The sequence below is a fragment of the Myotis yumanensis genome, unplaced genomic scaffold, assembly GCF_028538775.1.
Source record: "Myotis yumanensis isolate MYYU_CA2020_CCGP unplaced genomic scaffold, mMyoYum1.0.hap1 SCAF_16, whole genome shotgun sequence".
Taxonomy (NCBI): domain Eukaryota; kingdom Metazoa; phylum Chordata; class Mammalia; order Chiroptera; family Vespertilionidae; genus Myotis; species Myotis yumanensis.
Window position 1 is genome coordinate 20,218,517 of NW_027223767.1, and position 20,572 is coordinate 20,239,088.

Here is a 20,572-nt window from a genome sequence, read left to right on the forward strand (position 1 = left end):
TCAGCATGAAGTTTGAAAAAAAAATTAGTAGAAGCTGGTTGATTACTGAATTTTCAGGGAACTTTTAAAAATTGGTTTGCTGAGCCCAGTTGGCATGGCTCAGTGGTTGAGCATTGACCTGTCAACCAGGAGATCATGGTTCAATTTACGGTCAGGGTACATGCCCATATTGTGGGCTCGATTCCCAGTGTGGGGCGTGCAGAAGGCAGCCAATCGATGATTCTCTCTCATCATTGATGTTTCTATCTCTCTCTCTCCCTCTCCCTTCCTCTCTGAAATCAATAAACATATATTAAATAAATAAATAAATAAATAAATAAATAAATAAATAAATAAGGTTTACTGGGAGAGCATGAATACGTTGTCTGCCTCTTGAGATTCCCATCTACCCACTGGTCAAGCAGGATGAAGAGTCTAACTACATGTTCCCCCCAAACATATCACAACTTTCAGAATTTCAAAGGAAGTGATAACTTTCTTTGTAAGATTCTGCAGTGCTGGAAATGACAATGCTTCTTTTCTTATTCTCAAAATTACCAGGCTCATTATAGACTTCGGAATAAGTAGGAAATAACTATTTAAGAAAATGTGTCTCTCAAACATGAATGTTAAAATACACAAAAACCTGAAAAACTGTTATGAAGATGAAAAGTATATTCATTTGATTGTTTGGAATTGAGGAAACTGGGGATATTACTTAGTTAGATGTAAATTATGAACAGTCCTTGGAGAAGGAAGTTTTATAAATCCTAATCACAAGTGACCTTTTTGTCAAAATATGAAACTGTTTCTTATGCTTAAGCAGACAACTCAGAGCTTCAAACCACAAGAGGGATTTATCCACTCATCTCAGTTTGAAGTTATTTGAGGATTAGAGAAGAAAGGACATTGCTTCACAAATTTGAAATTAGAGACTTTTAATCAGAGGAAGTTTTATTCTGTGACAATGTGTAGTCTAATTTTTACCCAAATTGGACCTAAAAATTTTGGGTTTGGTAGTGAAGGTTTTTGATTTTTCATTTCCAATGAGAGTGTAACTACTCTAGAGGGTGATTTTTCACTTTGAATCTTTCTAACCACCTTCCTTTGACAAATCCACATAACCTAATAACATTGAGCTGAGGATTTAGAGAAAATATGGTCCAGATTTAAAGTTTCTGGAGGGTACAGGGTTCCACTGCATTGCCTGATGGGCTGGTTTTCTTTCTAATAGAATTATTTTACTGTGGCAAAGGTTGAGAGTAAATTATGGTATTTTAAACAATTATTTTCTAAGATTCACGTGGTTTAGTTACCAACCAAGAATACCAATATTGTTCTCATACCAGTATTTGTTCTCCATCTAGATAGTAGAGATAGTGAAAATAGCAAAATGGGCTTAGGATAACTCCCAGTCAAAGGCTTCTCTGATTTGTTGTTGTTTCCCCATTTAGAAGATACTAATATGTTTGGAAATAACTTCCTTGGTTATGAAAAACAGAGATCCTTTTAGAGGATATGTTAACATCAGAACTAAGATTTTTCTGTTCATGGAATGAACGTTTTCTTTTAGAGAAATTATCTTCCTAGAAGGAGATTTTCTGCTGGAATATCCTGGTTTCTGGCAATCCTGATCAGGCTCAGACAATTCTGGCTCTCAGACCCTGACTGATGTCTATACTACATTGCACTTGTCACTTTGCTTTACTTGGGGGTGCTGCCTGGTCCTGGAGCTCTTCCTTGTGCTGAGTAATGTCCCATGCAAGAAGTCCATGCATCAACTCCAGGTTTTTCTCTAGAATCAGGACAATAACTATCATAACTTTTATGCTTAGTATGTACCCCTGCTGCTCATGAAAAGAGCTCTGGTTTTACTGGGCCTACCTCTGTGCAGAGGCTGATCTGGACTTTGATTTCTGCAAGGGACCTTCCTGCACTAAGTCTCTGTTCTTAAGAAACAGCCACTGTCAAAGGCTACTCATTCTTCTCTATAAGTTGCTATTCAGAGGAACTCCTTTCTGTGACAGTAATCAGAGGGTATTGTTCACAAGGGTCTCTGCAAAGCCCTTGGCCTGGGCAGGGTGATCTTCCCTTCTGAGTTCCCTGATCCTGCATCCCTCCTTGTCGCTCTCCTCTTTTGGATCTCTGGTCTAGTATCTTTGCTCTTGTCAGTTGGGGCTAAATCCTTGTTCTGGCTCTTTCCTTTGGCCTGAAGCTTAGGAACCCAAAGTGTTTCCCGTTGGCCTCCATAGGACACACAGTCCCTGGGAAGCTGCCATGGCTCTAGTGGAAAAACTCTGGAGATGTGACTCTGAGACCTTAGAAGCCAACCTGAGTCAAGGAGCATTGCAAGGAGGCACACTTGTGGCTGGCCCTGGAACCTGACCTCAAATTTGACTCCCAGCAAGCTCCTCTTTAAGGCATGGTTGGGTGGATTTGGGGCAGCCAACATTTTCTTGGTTGTAGGAGGCATTTCTTTGTCACTGGAACCACTACACGACTTCTTAGCTTTTGGGAGTCTCTCACCACAATGGTTTTTATGATACTTTCCAATTGTGGCTTAAGAGATAACAGCCCCTTGGTATTGACCATCTCCTTGGAATCTCTGACCCTTGAAGCAATTTCTGAATCCATCTCCAAAATCCTTTTCCTAAAAATGGATACTAAACTTAGAGAAACGCCCCCTTTCTTTGATCAGTTCTCTTTAGACTCTTGCTCCTCTGTTCTCTGGCTCTGGGGCATTGCTATTTTATGTCTGGAATCACTTGAGACACTTTCACTCTCATCCTTTTGCTCATTTCCTGACATTGCTCAACTTATAGTCAGCTTTGACTGCTATTAGCCCTCCATAAAGTCCCACTTTTCTAGGTTAATTTCTATGATACTAGATGAGAGGAGCTGACAAGTCTGTCTGTTTCTTCCCCTTGAGAGGAGTGGGAAGGACTCCACAAGCTCATGACTAATATTTGATAGGGACCCTTCTTAGAATGCTTTAGTGGAAACTGAATTTTATGTGACCACTTTGTCTCCTATCTGCACGAGGGTTTCCCCCAAGGAGTTTGGCTGTCTCACTATGGTATCCTGTCCCTGAAATGTGTGTGAGTAGGGAGACAAAGGCAGAGTAGGGCCAATTTTGTAAGTGGGCTTCTCTCACCTTTCAACACTTTTGTGAATTCAAGGATCCTGAGGGGAAGGCCCTACCTTTATCACACCCAAAACTGAATGTGATATTTAGCACATGCTGAGAGTTGGATCAAGGAAGGGGAGCTCTAGAGAGATATTCAAGTGCTGTTCCCCTCAGGTAGTTTTCATGATTGAGGTAACTATTTTTCGGAGAATAGGGAGTGAATTTCTTTGAAAGATTATACCTGAGGTTTACAACCTTTTAGTTCCTTCTGGGCAGCTTCTTTCACCATAGTCCAGTTAATCATTTAAAATACAAAAATGACCTTTCTGCAGTGTGAGATCTTGTGGTCAGAATGCTATGTTAGTCTTAATAATTTTAAGTATCGCTTGCCTTCCTTGTTAATCAACCTAGATTCCTCCTCTCATATTAGAGGTAAATCTTTCAGTTCTTAATATATTGAAGAAGGAATCAAGCTCTTTATCTGCTGGGAAATAGGACTAATCCTTGGTTCTAAGTAAAAACTGTTCTTTTCACAATCATCTGAAACCTGACTTGGTAACGTCTCAGGATTCTATCTCAGTTACAGCAATCTTATGCACTTGTCTTTCTTTCCTGGCACACATCCCCAGACAGTTGTCCAAGACAGGCTTTTCTCTCTCTTGCTCAGTGTCTTCTTGTCTTCAAATTCCTCTTGTTTTCTGAATTCCCCTAGTTTTTCAAAATAGCCTTCTTTTTGCTCTTCAAACATGCATTCCCCAAAGGATTAACAGAGCCTCATCTCTCTGCACACTGTACAGAAGCATACAGTGGTCATATTACATAGTATACACATTAGCATCTGAAAAACCCAATTCACTTTTTCCTTCCCAATTCACTTTCATAGCCTAGGTTCCAAATCTAGCTACATGGAAGATTTTCAAAGGTGTTTTTGTGGCAGGGCTTGGGGTAATTGATGGCTGTGTTAAACCACATATAGCTCTCATACATTGGTCTGAGGAGGAAAATAATTAGAATTCTAAGGTTTTCAAGACCATAAAGATAATATGTAGGGTGACTTACCAAATAAATGGGGGTCAACAAGAATTGTATGCTTTCAAAATACATGGAATTAAGCTTTCTGTACCTTTTTGTTCGGCTAACCTGCTGTCATAAAGTTGACAGAACTGATTTTTTCAAAAACTCCTCCACAAAACAGGAGGGAAGGCAAGCAGCTAATTTGTTAATAGCAGAGGCCTAGCCAAAAATGGAAAATAATATAAGAATATTTGGTTTGCCTAAATTGAAAAAAACTAGTTTGTTTGTGGATTCTATATCAACTTTGAGCCACTTAATTAGCAGCTAAACACATAAATCCAAAGATTTCTTTTGTATCTTGAGATTCCAGATCTAGAAGTTCTGAGTTGCTACTATTTTATTCTTATTCTTTTTATGGGCTTTCAGTGAGGGCTGACCATCCACCATCGGCTTCTTTGCCTTTCCCTGTGTTTATAAACTTGTTCATTACTTGTTTATCAATTTGTTCTTCTGTGGATGATTATTTTTTAGAATCCTGTATAAGCATTTATTAAATACATAAATGCCCCTTTATGTATATTGAATAGCCTGTGCATATGGATGACCACTTTTACATCTCACTGACAATGTACCAATTTCCTATTGTTAGTTTTGCTGTCAAGAACTAGTGTTAGCCTGGTTGGTGTGGCCCAGTGGTTGAGCATCAACCCAGGAACCAAGAGGTTGCCAGTTCGATTCCCAGTGAAGGCACATGTCTGGGTTGTGGGCTCGATCCCGGTGGGGGCCATGCAGGAGGCAGCCAATCGATGACTTCCTCTCTCATCAATGTGTCTATCTCTCTATCCCTCTCCCTTCCTCTCTAAAAATCAATACAAAAATTTTTAAAAAAAGAACTAATTTTAAAGTGATATGATTCCATCATTTTGGTTCTAAAGCAATCATTTACTAGTAAGTGCTATTTATAGATGCAAATACTTTAGACTAGTGACTCTCAAACTTAAATATCTATCAGAATCCCCTGAGGGCCTGTTAGAAGCACATTTCTAGGCCCTATCCCCAGATTTTCTGATATAGTAGATACAAAGGTGGAGCCTAAGAATTTGCATTTGTGACATATTTCCAGGTGATGCTGCTGGTGATGTGAAGAATCTGAAGAATCCCACAATAGAGAATAACTGCTTAGGGATTTTTCTCCTATTTTAGAAATATGCCCTTGAAGGACAGATGGTTATATCAGAAAAAGAGAAGGGGAGAGAAAGGAAACTTCAAGGAGATGACAGGGTTTGGTGGATATATATATATATATATATATATATATATATATATATAAATAAATAAATATATATTTTTTTCAAGTTATCTCTATGTGAGGGTGTGAATTTGCTATTACAAATAATGTAGCTTTTGTAGAGGACCCGATACTATCATAAGTGAACATTCAAAGAATTAAAAGTAGAACCTCTGAATCCGCAAAATATTTATATATTAAATCATTATGTTGTATATCTTAAACAAATACAAATATGTCAATTATACCTCAATAAAATGGGGCAGGGAAACCCTCTAAACCTTCTCTCTGTTAACTATAATTAAAAACTTAGAAGAGGAGGGTTAGGTATCGAGGAAGAGTGTGAATGTTGTTATCTAAGAGACTTAAGTTAAAATTCTTGCTCTGTCACATTTAATGAATAATTTTGGAGTGTGTAACTACACTGAGGTTTTTGTGGTTTTTTTTGTATTAAATAAGGTAACAAATGTTAAATGCTCTGATTATGGTAACTATCCATCTGTTATTTTCATAAAAGCTGACCTCTTCAGTTGCTTTTGTACACTCAGGAATCTTTTCAGACTCAACAGGTGATAAGTTTTACCCAGAGTCATTACTCAAAAATTAATTGGATCTTATCATTTGCAGCCCTGCTCTCCATGTACATAAAATCTGATTAGGGAGTTAGAAGTCTTTCCATTGAAAGTACCAAAATACCATATTAGAAGTAGGGTGAACTAAAAAAGTGGGGGGGGGGGGGGGGATGTCATCTTTTCTGTGACATTACTAACATAAGAAGCCCAGAGGAAAGGCAGTACCTCAATGGTTCTGGATTCTTTCATCTTTTCTGCATTATCATCCTTAACATGTTGCCTTGTGTCCTTGGGCCTCTCCTTTCAAGGTTCCAAATGGCTGTCACAGCTGTAGACAGCATATCTTTGTACCACTGCATCCAAAGGTAGAGAAAGAGCAGTTTTTCTCAATTCTCCTTTATCAAATGGAAAATATTTCCCACTAGCCCCTGGCATACTTGCCCTCTAGTTTTGTTGACCAGGATTAGGATATATAACTGCATTGGCCTTCATGGAAGCTGAAAAGAGAGGTATATGACATTTTCAGCTTCATTGGTAGAACTGGTAGGTGAGAGAGGTGAGAAATTACTGTTGGTAAACAACAGAGAGAATCTACTACAGGGAGATAGACTATAATCTACACAAAGATTAGAGATAGTGCTAAGCAATTTATCATTAGGCTGTATACACTATCTAGGCCAGGGATCAGCAAACTTTTTCTGTTAAAGCCTGACAGTAAATATTTTAGGCTTTGAGGCCACAAATGGGCTCTGTTGCATATTCTTTGTCTTTTTTTCTTCTTCTTCTTCTAACAACCCTTGAAAAAAATGTGAAAACCGCCCTGGCCAGTGTGGACATTGTCCCATGCACTGAGAGGTCGCAGGTTGATTGCCGTTCAGGACACATGCCTGGGTTGCGGGCTCAATCCCTGGTAGGGGGAGTGCAGAAAGGACCCAGTTGATGTTTCTTTCTCTCATCTATGTTTCTCTCTCCCTTCCTCTCTCTCTAAAATCAATAAAAACATTTTTTAAAAGTGAAAACAATTCCTAGCTTACTAGCCATATAAAAACAGGCTGCCGTTTGCCAACCCCTGCCCTGAAGGCTCAGAGGAGAGGGAAATCGGTGAGACTGAAGTCATTGTTTTGAAGCTTCCTGAAATTCTGGGATTTGATTGGTGCTTTCAAGGATGGATAAGATTTATATTGAGAAGGACACTTAGGTTATTTCCATATCTTGGCTATTGTGAATAATGCTGTAGTGAACATAGGGAGATATATATATATATATATATATATATATATATATATATATATATACATATATATACATATATATATATATATATATATATAATTTTTTTTTCAAATTTTAGGGGTGGATACCCAAAAGAAGAATTACTGGGTTATATGTTAGCTCTACTCTTAATTTTGGGGGGAATTACTGTAATGTTTTCCATAGAGGCTGCACACCAACTTATATTTCCACTAGCAGTGTACAAGGGTTTTCTTTTCTCCACACCCTATCCAACACTTGTTATTTTTTGTCTTATTGATAGTAGCCATTTGGTACTCAGCCATAAAAAATGATGAAATATTGCCATTTGTGACAACATGGATGGATATTGAGAATATCACGCTAAGTGAAATAAGTCAGATGGAAAAGGACAAGAATCATATTATTTCACTTGTATGTGAAATATAAAACAGAAAGCAACAAATGAACAAACAAACTCATAGACACAGAGAACAGTATGATGGTTACCAGAGGGGAAAGGAGGGGGGTAGAGGGGAGGACGAAGGGGGTCAAATATATGGTATTGGAAGAAGACTAAACTTTGTGAGCACATAATGTAATATACAGATGATGTATTATGGAATTGTATACCTGAAACTTATATAATGTTATTAACCAATGTAAACCCAATCAATTTAATTTTTAAAAATGATTTAGATTGAGAGATTATGTTCTTTCTGAAGGGAGTAACGAGTAGAGAAACAAACCTGTGATACCATAAAAAGAGCTGTGTGTTACATGCAAAGAGTGGAGAGCAGCAATACTTTTGCAGATGAAATGGGATAATTGCACATCAGAGTGAAGGAGTACTGTAGCATGAATACCTACACTGCCTCAGCCACTGACAAGCCGACTTGCTAAGTAGATCTAAGAAATAAAGATGCTCTTTTGGCATATAGCCTTCACTTTGACTGGGGCCCAAGGAAGGCAGTGTCTCATGTAACAATTGGCTCTTCAGGAGCTGTTGCTACTATGACTAATTAAAGGAAAAACATCATGTGTTTAGGATAATGAAGATTGTTGGTCTCTTAACCATACCTATACACAAAGATAATAACTTATCTTCAATATGCGTTATTGTTATTAGCAACAAGGAAGAATTGGAACAACTAATGCTAAGTCACTTACTTATTGAATATTTGTTGGATGCGTTCTGTGTGCCAGGCCCTAGAGATACAGTTGAAAAGCTCACAGTATAGAGGGAGAGAAACACTATATATAGACATAATTACAACAAAGTGAGATAAGGGTTAGAAAATATGTGCAAGGAGCTGTGGATGCCTAGAAGAAGGAACCACCAATTCGTTTTGCTTTAAATTTTGAAGTTGACTCAGTCTAATTATTGCTGTCCTTCTGTGCCATAGATTATATTCTTAATACTAGCCAATGACCTTATATATCTGTGCCATTAATTACAAAGAGGCCTGCAGGAAATACTGTAGTTGGGTCTAATTTATCAGTCTCTCCAGAAAAAGCAATTTCAAACATTCTGCTGCTACTACTAAGTTTTTAGGAACCTCTTTATGTGCAAGTACATAGCTATAGTATTGCTTTTAGTACTAATGTTGAGCTTCCTAGTTGGCTGGTGTGAATATTGGGTTCTAAAAAACAATCGTTTTCCTAAGTAAAAGTTGCAGAAAAGGAGATTCTGTGGTAGGCAGAATGATGGTCCCCCAAAAGAGACCTTATCTTCGTCCCCTATGAACCTGTGAATATATTGTTACATTATGTAAGGGAGAGGGGAGATTATAGTTGCAGATGGAATTAAGGTAGTTAATCAGATGACTTTAAAAATAGGAAGATTATCCTGTATTATCCCAGTAGGGGCAGAGTAATCACAAGTTCCTTTAAAAGTGGGAGAGGGAGACAGAGAGGAGGTTGGATTGATATGATATGAGAAAGACAACCCATTTTTGCTGACTTTAAAGATGGAGGAAGTGGGCAAGGAAATTATTCTCTCTGTATTAGTTTGTTAGGGTTGCCATAACAAGTACCATAGATGGGGGCTTAAACTACAGAAATTTATTTTCTTATATTCTGGAGGCTAGAAGTCAGAGGACAAGGTGTTTGCAGGGTTGATATTTTTCTCAGGCCTTTCTCCTTGACTTGTGGATGTCTGTCTTCTCCCTCGGTCTTTACATTGTCTTTCCTCTGCATGTGTGTGTCCTGATCTCTTCCTCTTATAAGGGCACCAGTCATATTGGATTAGGGCCCACCCTAATAACCTCATTTTAACTTAACGACCTCTTTAAAGACCATATCTCCAGATACAGTCACATTATGTAGGACTAGGAATTAGAACTTCAGCATAAAATTTTGGCTGGAGGGACATATTTTAGCCCATAATACTCCCCTGAAGCTTCCAGAAGAAGCATGGGTCTACCACCACTTTGATATCAGGACTCTTGACTTCAGAACTATAATTTGTGTTGTGTAAGCCATCAAGTTTGTGGGAATTAGTTATACAGCAAATTATAAAACAAATACAATTACAATTAACTTAATGAAGGACTGATTGACTGAATTGTGGAACATCTATCAAACAGAATATTATGCAGTAATCAAAAATAGTGAAATAAATGTCCATTGACAGGTAAATGGATGAACAAAATATAATATATACATACAATGCAATACTATTCAATCTTAAAAGGGAAAGAAATTTTGACACATACTACAACAGGGATGAACCTTGAGGACATGCAAAGTGAAAAAAGCCAGTCACAAAAATACAAATACTATGTGATTCCATTTCTGAGGTACCTAGAGTAATCAAACTCATAGAAACATAAAGTAGAATAATGGTTGCCCAGGACTGTCGGAGAGGGGAACAAGGAGGGTTTTTTTTTTAACGGGTTTTATATTTCTAGTTTTGCAAAATGAAAAAAGTTCTGGAGATTGGTTGAACAACAATGTGAATATAACACTAATAAACACTACACTTGAAAATTATTAAGATGGTACATTTATGTTATGTTATTTTACCACAGTTTAAAAATTTTTAAATAGTGAAACAAAGATATTGTAAAAGGCAATGATAGAAAAATAGGTATAATGTGAAGTGCTTCCATTATGTATTTTAGAGAAAGGATATATACATATGCAGTGCTTTATGTACACAGAATATCTCTGAAAAGATATTCAAGAAACTGGCATAGTGATTACTTCTGGGAATGGGGTTGTAGAGAACTAGGAAGTAGGGGACAGGGATGAGAAGAAAAATTAAATACTTTTTGACACCTTCTGAATCTTATTTACCATGTGCATATATTACATATTGAAATAATGTTTCTTACCAAGCTCATAGACAAGAGACAGATTAATGGTTGTCAGGGTTCAGGGATGGGCAAAATGGGTGAAAGGAGTCAAAAGGTACAAATTTGAGTTATAAAAAATGTAAGTTATTGGGATGTAATAATTTTAAAAAGAAATAATGTTTTTTTTAAATGTGTCATTTGGAGTTAGGGACTGCAGAGAGAGTTTTCTCAGGTGGGTCATCCTTAGGCTATGAAATTGCTTTGTCAATCCAGTTACACTTAAGTGTCCGAATAAATAAGACCTACTTCTTGTCTTTGCCTTTAAAGGGTTAAAAGATCTTGGTCCCAAAGTGGTGTTCAGGCTTTAGGGTACACATGCATTTATTGTTTGAGGTCTGTCAGTACATTTTCAAAATCTCTTGTTTCTTTCAGAACAACTACAATGTACTCACTTGATTAGAACTTCCCAAAAAAGGTTGTAGACAGAAAAGATGGAGGAAAAAGGAAAGACAAAAGAAATGCTACACTCAGTGTTTTCTGTTTCTTAAAGGCACATAACCTCAAACAATATAATAAAAGAGACTTAACAGTAACAACAGGTTTTGACTCTTGTGGACTTATTTCTTAAGACTTCCGCTTGCAAGTTGTTAGGTAACTGCACAAGTTAGATTTTAACACTTTTCAAAACATCCTTCTTAGTACATGAGTCCTTGCACCATATATTCCATATAAAGATTGCAATGTTTTATTACTGTAATTCTTGTTTAGAAGCTGTTCTTGGAACTTCTTGTTATACATGGATGTGTTTTCCTTACCAACAACCTTAGCCTATATTTTTCTCCAAACAATACTTGGCCAAAGGGGTATACTTGGCCACAGAGCCATATCCTTATATTTGTGGGTTTTGGATATCCATAAAAAGCAAAAACAAAACACTATTTTTGGAATCTGTTTAGTTATCTTTTCCTTTGGTTTGGTGTTTTACTGTAACTAATTCAGCACCCAGAAAAGTGCTTAGTACATAGTGGGGGTACAATAAATGCTAATGAATGAGTCCCTGTGAGCTCAATACTCCAATGTTATATAGGGAATACAAATTTGTCTTTATTTGGAAGTGAAAAACTTATAATTTTATAGAAGCAAAATTTTCCTAGATGGCAAACGTTTCTTTGAAAGAGAATTTAATCCAAGTGTGTAATTCTTGTACATGTAGGAAGGAGATTATTATTACTATAATCATATTTATTATTGTTGTTAGAAACAACAGTAGTAGTAGCAACATCATGCTAAGTGCTTTACTTTTTTTTTTTTATTAGCAGCTACAAAAAGTCATGGGAACTAAGGGCTTTTCTTACATTATCATTCATACAGTCTTCCCAACGACTCTATTGGATAGATGTTATTGTTGTGCCCATTTTCATAGATGAGGAAATTGAGCTCAGAGCGATTAGGTAATAGGTTCAAAACCACATGGCTAGTAAGTGGCAGGGCCAGAAAATGAACTCAATTTAGTTTAGTTAAGATTTGGACTTGGTACTTCCAATGCAAGAATATGAATTTAACTTAATTCTCTTCAAAATTTCTACTGCAGTGGCTGAAGGGACATGATAAAATAGAGGGAGGGAGGGTAGGAAAGAAGGGAGAGAAAGAAAAGGAAATTGATACTACAAACTGGGTATGATCACCATCAGCATGCTAGAACAAACATTGGAGGAGTTTCCACAATATGAAATTCAGACAAGACCATGTTGAGGTAAGGGTCCACCAACCTGAGAAGTACTGTACATATTCTTCGCTTACTAAAAATGTTTGAAACCAAAAATGACTGTTAATTTTTATCTGTTGACCATAAGACAAGTCAAGTAGGTGCTCCTTCACCAAAAGGGATTTTTTCAGGGGTAAAAGAAAGGATTGCATTCTTGTAGATGCAGACATGGCAAGTCCTGTGCACACACTCCACAAGAAGTGGGAAAAAACCCTTTACAAGGGGAAAAAGGAAGTTAAGGAGAGGGGCTGTTACAGCCATAGAGCTCTGTTGTAAACAGAGTTCTTTCTATAGGGTTTTCCTGAGGACATAGGGTTTGAGAGCTCCTCCCACAGGTCTTCCTGATTCTTGTCTAGGTAAAATCTTTGTCATAAATTTTGACATATCAAATACCTTTTCGCATCTATTTAGATAATCTTATCGTTTTTCTCAAGAATATGCTGACTTAATAATATGCTAAATTATATTAATATAATTCCTAAATATTAATTGTTGGAATAAGCCCTTTATAGTCATAAGCAAAACAGTTTATTCTGCAGAACCCAGGAACAATTTAGGAATTGGAATTACCCAGTACCTCAGAAGGCATAGGAAAGATCTTGAAATATCCTTTGTCTTCCATTGGGATGTTTAGAATTTAATTTAGAACAAAATATTAGTTGCAAGTAAATACTTGTTCCCTGAAGCAATTATTTTAATCATTTTATTTTTATTTTTAAATTCTTAAAAATTTTCTAGAGTTCTCTGAACATTAACATCGAATGATCCAGTGAGATGAGACCAGCTGTAACTCTTAAACAGCGTGGATCAGAAAGAATACAGCTACTAGTGTAGGTAAAACCAACAAATGGCAGATGGTGGCCAGTGGAGCAATTATATTTAATGCAACCAGCACACTTACCTTGTATATTAATTAATTGAATTTCAATTAATAAGTATACAGTAAAGTCTTAAAATAACTGTAAAAATGCAGGTGTCATTACAGGACCTCTTTCTTGAAAGATCATTTTCAAAAAGCTAGTGTAAACATGAAATATTTATAAGAACGAAAACTTTAGAGTCTTAACTAGAGTAATTTGGATTAATTACCTTGTATTTTTCTCTTTTCAGTTTGTATATGCTATGGCAGTGACATTTCACTTTTGATCTGCTTAATATTATCTGTTATCATCTTTTGTAATATAAGAATTTGGGAGAATTGAAAGCAGCTTTGGTTTCTACCTTATAATTCCTCCGAATATTTTATTTGTTATGTATTGAGCCTTTAGCTTTTATAATGTAACTTTTAGAAGTCTTCAAGTATTTTTTAGACTGACTAAAAATAAAAAGACAAATGACTGTAAATTTTTCCCCCTCCAAAGTGCAAAGGAGTAAGGAATAAAGAGACTATGCATTTGCAGGATTTAGAAAGTGATTTTAAATGCTTGTTTTTTTTTCTGAAAGAGGAAGAGGGGAGGGATAATGAAAGATGAGACGTGGTTGTAAGAAGAAAAAACAAAGGCAAAAGATCACAGTCGGAAAAAAGTAAGAAGGAAATAAACCAATAGAAGGCAGTTCCCAGAAATAGTAATTCTGAACTTTACTTTCTTTCATTTAAGTTTATTTGCACTCTCAAACTCTTAACATCTACAGGTGTTCTGCAGGTTGAAACAGCCCCAGCTTGGAAAAATCAAAGTAGGAGTCAACTAGCATAGCCATAGAGTAGTTATAGATGATTCAGTTTTAGCCACTGGTAGTGAGTTTTTGTTTAACAGCTTATTGAGATATAAATGATACACAAAAAAACTGCACATGGTTAATGTATTTAATTTGATGAATTTGGACATATGCATACACCTGTGAAGCCATCACTATAAGCGAGGTAACAACAAATTTATCACCTCCAAAAGTTTCCTTGTGCCCTTTGGGGTTTTTTTGTTTGTTTGTGGTAAGAGTATTTAACACGAGATCTATCTTCTTAACAAAAATTTTTCATGTTCAATAGAGTATTGTTAACAGTAGGGATTAAGCTGTACAGCAGATCTTATTCATTTTGCATAACTGATACTTTATACCCATTAAACAACAACCCCCATTTCCTCCTCTCCCTCAACCTCTGCAACCACCATCTGTTCTGCTACTATGAGTTTAATTATTTTGAATATCTTAAAGAATAGAATCATGCAGTATTTGTCCTGTGGCCGGCTTAATAATTTTACTTAGTATAATTTCCTCCAGGATCATCCATATTCTCATATATGGCAGGATTTCCTTCTTTTTCTTTTTTTTTTTAGGCTGAAAATATTTCATTGTATGCAGATACCACATTTTCTCTATTCATTTGTCTGTCAATAGGCGTTTGGGTTGTTTCCATCTCTTGGCACTTGTGAAAAATGCTGCAATGAATATGGGAGGGCAGATATCTCTTTGAGATCCTGATTTCAATGCTTTTGGATTTATACCCAGAAGTGGGATTACTAGATCATGTGGTAGTGAGAAATTTTGATGACATCAGCATATACATCTCCATGTAAGGATAGCTGGGTTTCTAGCAGCTGTTTCCTAAACAGCAAGCATTTGAATAGAACTTATTGGGTCACAGTTGCATCTCTCTCTCTCTCTCTCTCTCCCTCCCTCCCTTCCTCCCTCCCTCTCCCTCTCCCTCTCCCTCTCCCTCTCCCTTTCCCTCTCCCTCTCCCTCTTTCTCTCCCTCTCTCTCCTCTCTTTTGTGGTATTGTTAGTCATAATGGGAAAATACTCTTGTGTTACCAGCTAATTGTTTCACTCTATTGTCCTGTTTTCCTTATCACTCTTCCAGATAGATTTTGAAAAAGAGATTGGAGAGTGGAAGGAAGGTTTTAAATTGTGTTTTTGGAATCTGTCAGAGAGACTTGAATAGGGCATGTCTTTTGGCTCGTCTTATAAACACTTGCTAGCAGAGGGCTAATGAAACTAGTGGTTAGATCACCCCCCAATCATGTGCTATATTTTAAAGCCTGTGTCTAAACAGTCATATCAAATATGTACCTTTGAATATGAAGATAAATGAACACAATCCTACCCATTCTGAGAAGAGTCCAGAGTACATACTATGAAGACTTAGTAGCACCATTTTTATAGAAGAACATCCCATTGCCTATAAATTGGAAACCACAGAAATGCTTCAGCTAATCGAACATAATTAACTTTTCAATCACAATCACCTGTTGGCTTTTTCTTTCCAAAATTGTGATTGCTAATCAGAATTGCAGCTTCTCACCTATGAGCTAACACTGAATCAGTGATTTCTGCTGGCTTTTCCCATCATGCTTGTTGCCCCATTCGTCTGGATCTCTGAAACAATCTTATTTGTATTACAGAGCTCTCAGTTGGAAGACAGTGAATCAGCAGCATTACTTTGCTGTGAATGCGAAGAATCAGAAATCTTTAGTGATTCCAATGTACGTAGGTATATGATTTTATACAGTCTTTGGTGATTGAGTGAAAGCTTTTTGGCTTTTAAATGCAACTGGGATAGTGCCTATTATTTCATCTATTTGACCTCACTCAGCAAAATACCTGGGAAGGCAAATAAGTGACTTAGAATGAATGTATATACAATAGTATGGCATATTTATATGCATAATAAGCTCCCCTCAAAGCATATCTATAAAAAAATAGAAAAATTTTGTATCCTGGGAGCTTGAGTAAGCCTCCCTCAAAAGAGAATATGATTGTTTTTGCTGGGGGGGGGGGGGGGGGAGGATGCTTTTTCTTTTTCTGGCGAGTAGTATCCTTTTCCCTGTGACAACTGCTTAGCATTGGCGCTGCCACTGTACCTTTATTCCCCCATATACATAGACCTAATACGTCCTAGCTGTTGATAATCTTAAGCCAAATAGTATAATTACTTGGCTGGAGAATCAGCTAGATCATCTTAACTACATTTCATGAGATGTTATTAATTTTATTTATCTCATCTGATCCCCAGCAAAGTTGCCGAATTATTGCAACTTACCCATGGAATCAGGCTAAAGTTACAGAATGACTTAAATTTACTTTTTTAAATGTTAAATATATCTTCCATAAGAATAACTGCCTTTGCTAGCCATGGCTAACCTAGGTTCTACAAACCTCGATGAGAAACCTTGTTTCTGTCAACTTCAGGATGTTTACTGCATAATAGGCACTCTATAAATTTTGTTGACGTTTCACTAATGGAAGCTCTCTCTTCAAGTAAGCTGTGCCTCTCAATTATATATCACCACAGCTCCTAATCTGTCTTCTTTACTTTACCTTCATGGCACAATGAAGGTGATCACTATTTTAGAATCTCATTTGACTATTATATTGATTTACCTGATGGCACTTCATTCAGCATTGATGAGAAGTCTGGAATGGCATGAAGTCATTATTGTGACTCACTAATAGCTGAAGTGGTGCTCATTTCTCTAGTTCTTGAAAACATTAACTGATGAATTCACATGAACACTCATTTATTGTCAACATTTGCAGATGACATACTTAGGGTAGAAAGGTTATATTCTTTGTCTAGTGTGTGATAAGCAGGGGCAGCACTGACATCATATCTCAGCTGACAATCATTAGTGAGCTCATTATCAGCAGGCAGCATCATCATTGACAGAATATGTACCAGCTCCTTGTATAGTATTCTACAAGATTTATTTTGTTCATTCTGCACTGCAGTCCTCTGGACTTGGATGGACTTATTGTTTTGACTGATTTTGTCTTAGAGAGACCAGTGAGTGAAAATCCACATGAAGAATATCTTTATGAAGTTGAACACATGTAGTGAAATGTGATTCTAATTTTAATGGTTTCCTCCTTAGAAATAATTAGTTGGGTATATGTATTTGCAGATTACCTGGATTGCTTTTTATTGCCAGAGCTTTCATTCATTTAAGTCAGATTTGTTTTGCTTTTTCTCTTCAAGAGGCAAAAGTAGTTATTTATACTTGGCTGGTTTTTTAAAGGTATTAGATCCTCCTCCCGTTTTGTTTCTTCAAGGAGTATTTCCCACACTTTTTTCTCTTTTCTTGTCTCCCCATTCGCACCCTCACATCAAAGGAGATTGAAGAGCTCCTTTCCAATTTGAAGACTTAAACTTGAAAAAGAAATTATTTGTAGAGCAAACAAATTGAAATCCCCACTTTGAATTTTCTTCAAAGGAAGTGGTATGGCATCTGGACAACTATTTGAAATAGAAGTTAACCTGATGTAAAGGAGAGTAGAAGATAAAGTCAATCTCTGAAGAACTTTCTCTTTAATCTTGTGATAACAGAAATATGAAATTTGGTTAGCTATATTCACTCATTCATTTATGTATGCATTCACTCATTCACCAAGCATTGATTGACAGTCATGTACAAATCATCGGGCCTAGGACTATGGGGGTTAGGCATAAAATATGGATTCTACTCTAAGAACAAACTTTCAGCAATAAAAAAATAATGTCTGATGATCTATTGTAAAACATGGTGACTATAGTTGATAAACTATCCTATATAATGAGGTAATTTGCAAATTGACCATCATGCCCTCGCACAAGATGGCCGCCCCCATGTGGTCACAAGATGGCCACCACAAGATGGCCAGCAGGGGAGGGCAGTTGTGGGCAATCAGGCCAGCATGGGAGGGCAATTAGGGGTGACCAGGCCTGCAGGGGAGGGCAGTTGGGGGTGACCAGGCCTGCAGGGGAGAGCAGTTGGGGGTGACCAGGCTGGCAGGGGAGGGCAGTTGGGGGGGACCAGGCCATCAGGGGAGGGCAGTTGAGGGTGACCAGGCCTGCAGTGGAGGGCATTTGGGGGTGACCGGGCCTGCAAGGAAGGTTAGTTAGGAGCAACCAGGCCAGCAGGTGAGGGCAGTTGGGGGCGACTGGGCCTGCAGGGGAGGGCAGTTAGGGGCGACTGGGCCTGCAGGGGAGGGAGGGCAGTTGGGGGAGACCAGGCCTGCAGGGGTGGGCAGTTAGGGGCGACCGGGCCTACAGGGGAGAGCAGTTGGGGGGGACCAGGCCGGCAGGGGAGGGCAGTTGGGGGTGACTGGGCCTGCAGGGGAGGGCAGTTGGGGGGACCAGGCCATCAGGGGAGGGCAATTGGGGGCGACTGGGCCTGCAGGGGAGGGCAGTTGGGGGTGACCGGGCCTGCAGGGGAGGGAGGGCAGTTGTGGGGGACCAGGCCTGCAGGGGTGGGCAGTTAGGAGTGACCATGCTGGCAGGGGAGGTCAGTTGGGGTGACTGGGCCAGCAGGAGAGCAGTTAGGCATCAATCAGGCTGGCTGGGAGTGGTTAGGGGGTGATCAGGCTGGCAGGCAGAAGTAGTTAGGGGCAATCAGGCAGGCAGGCAGGCGAGTGGTTAGGAGCCAGTGGTGCCAGATTGTGAGAGGGATGTCCCAGATTGGATAGGGTGCAGGCTGGGCTGAGGACACCCTTCCCCCAGTGCACGAGTTTCATGCACCGGACTTCTAGTCCTATATAATAAAAGTCTAATATGCTAAGTGTCCAGTCGTCCATTCAACCAATCAAAGCATAATATGCTAATGATATGCTAGGCTGCTCAACCACTCTCTATGACATGCACTGACCACCAGGGGGCAGACGCTCTGACCAGTAGGTTAGCTTGCTGCTGGGGTCCAGCCCATCAGGACTGAGCGAGCCCTCCCACGGTTCCTCCCCAGCCCCAATCGTGCACTGGTGGGGTCCCTCGGCCTGGCCTGCGCCCTCTAGCAATCTGGGACCCCCTCAGGGGATGTTGGAGAGCCAGTTTCGGCCTGACCTGGCCAGGCCAAGGGACCCCACTGGTGCACGAATTTGTGCACCAGGCCTCTAGTGTGTTGTAAAATTGTTAAAAGAGCGAATCTTAAATGTTGTCACCAGAAGGAAAAAAAGAGAATAAATATGTGAAATGATGGATATGTTAATTAACCAGATGGGGAGAATCTTTTTACAATGTATATGTATATCACATCATCACAATGCTGCACTTTAAATATTTTACACTTTTGTCAATTATACCTCAGTAAAGCTGAAATTAAAAAAATAATAATCTACCCTAGGAGAATGTATAATCTATTTTTCAACAAATTAGTTTTATGGATATTCATGGAAATCATTCATATGCAGTACATGGGGAGAAGAGCAGAAATCTGTGAATGAGTGGAAGGAAGTTTGGCTGGAGGCAAAGGGATGGCTTTCTCTGGAAGAGGGTTGGCTGCTTTAGATCTTCTGGGGCTTTTCCAGAAGAGAGGAGGAGCCCTCGAGGTCTCTGTTCCTACTCAGCCTCTAGGGAACCATATAAAGGATAGAAGCAGCTACTTGTTCCTTCTGCTGTGCACATGGTAGTTGGAGGCCCCAGAGCAGGATGACGGTGTGACTGAAAAAGATCATAGAGGAGGAAGATACTAGCCCTAGCTTCAGGAATTTCACTTTGGCTCTAGATAAGAAAGAATATAGGCAGTGACTAGGGCAAGTTGGAATACTAGTGGCTGTAGCAGCCACTGAGACTCCTGAGTGTCCTCTCCATCCCCCACCCCCATAACTACTGCTATCCTGCCTTAAAGGAGAAAAAGAGCTCTGCATGAGCTGAGATTCCAATTATTGTGCTTGTGGGGGTTCAGCTAGAAACAAATGAATTCATTACTATTGTAGGGTTGTTTCTTCTCCAGCCTGGAGATCAGGAAAATGCTTGTTATATTAGTTTATTTTCTAAGAATACAACTAATTTTTTTGTCTCCTTTCCATGCTCTTCTGATCTCACTCTCACCCTCTACAGGAAGAGGGACGAATATAAGTGATTATGCATTTTTTATGGTCTAATCATTTCTTTGCTTGGATATTATATCCTTGTAGGGAATGCATTTTTCTTCTGTGCAATCAAACAGCTTTTATGTTTAAACTAGAGGCTCAGTGTATGAAATTCATGCACTCGGGGGGATCCCTCAGCCGGCCTGCGCCCTCTTGCAGTCCAGGAGCCCTTGGGGGATGTCCGACCAACAGCTTAGGCAGTTGGACATCCTTAGTGCTGCCGAGGAGGCGGGAGAGGCTCCTGCCACCACCGCTACATTTGCTCTGCGTTCACCAACCGTAGCCCAGCTTCTGGCTGAGCGGCACTCCCCCTGTGGGAGCACACGACCACCAGGGGGCAGCTCCTGCGTTGAGTGTTTGCCCCCTGGTGGTCAGTGCATGTCATAGCAACCGGTCGTTCTGCCGTTCAGTCAATTTGTATATTAGCCTTTTATTATATAGGATAGTGCAGTGAAAGGAAGAGGTATTAGCCTTTTGTTGTTAAAGAAAGAAAAAGCCACCTTCTAGAATCAAAGGTGGAGA

General features: G+C 38.8%; 1 protein-coding gene across 3 annotated transcripts in view; it reads left to right on the forward strand.

The window, feature by feature from the left end:
- The window catches only part of SSH2 (slingshot protein phosphatase 2), a 216,444-nt gene that overhangs the window by 42,126 nt on the left and 153,746 nt on the right, over nucleotides 1-20,572 (forward strand). For 2 of the 3 annotated variants that reach the window (XM_070394824.1, XM_070394823.1), the window contains exon 2: nucleotides 15,613-15,693. The exons of the other annotated variant lie outside the window; for it this stretch is intronic. In XM_070394824.1, the coding sequence (XP_070250925.1) occupies nucleotides 15,613-15,693 (81 nt within the window). The remainder of the gene's footprint in view (nucleotides 1-15,612; nucleotides 15,694-20,572) is intronic. 3 annotated transcript variants of the gene reach the window in all.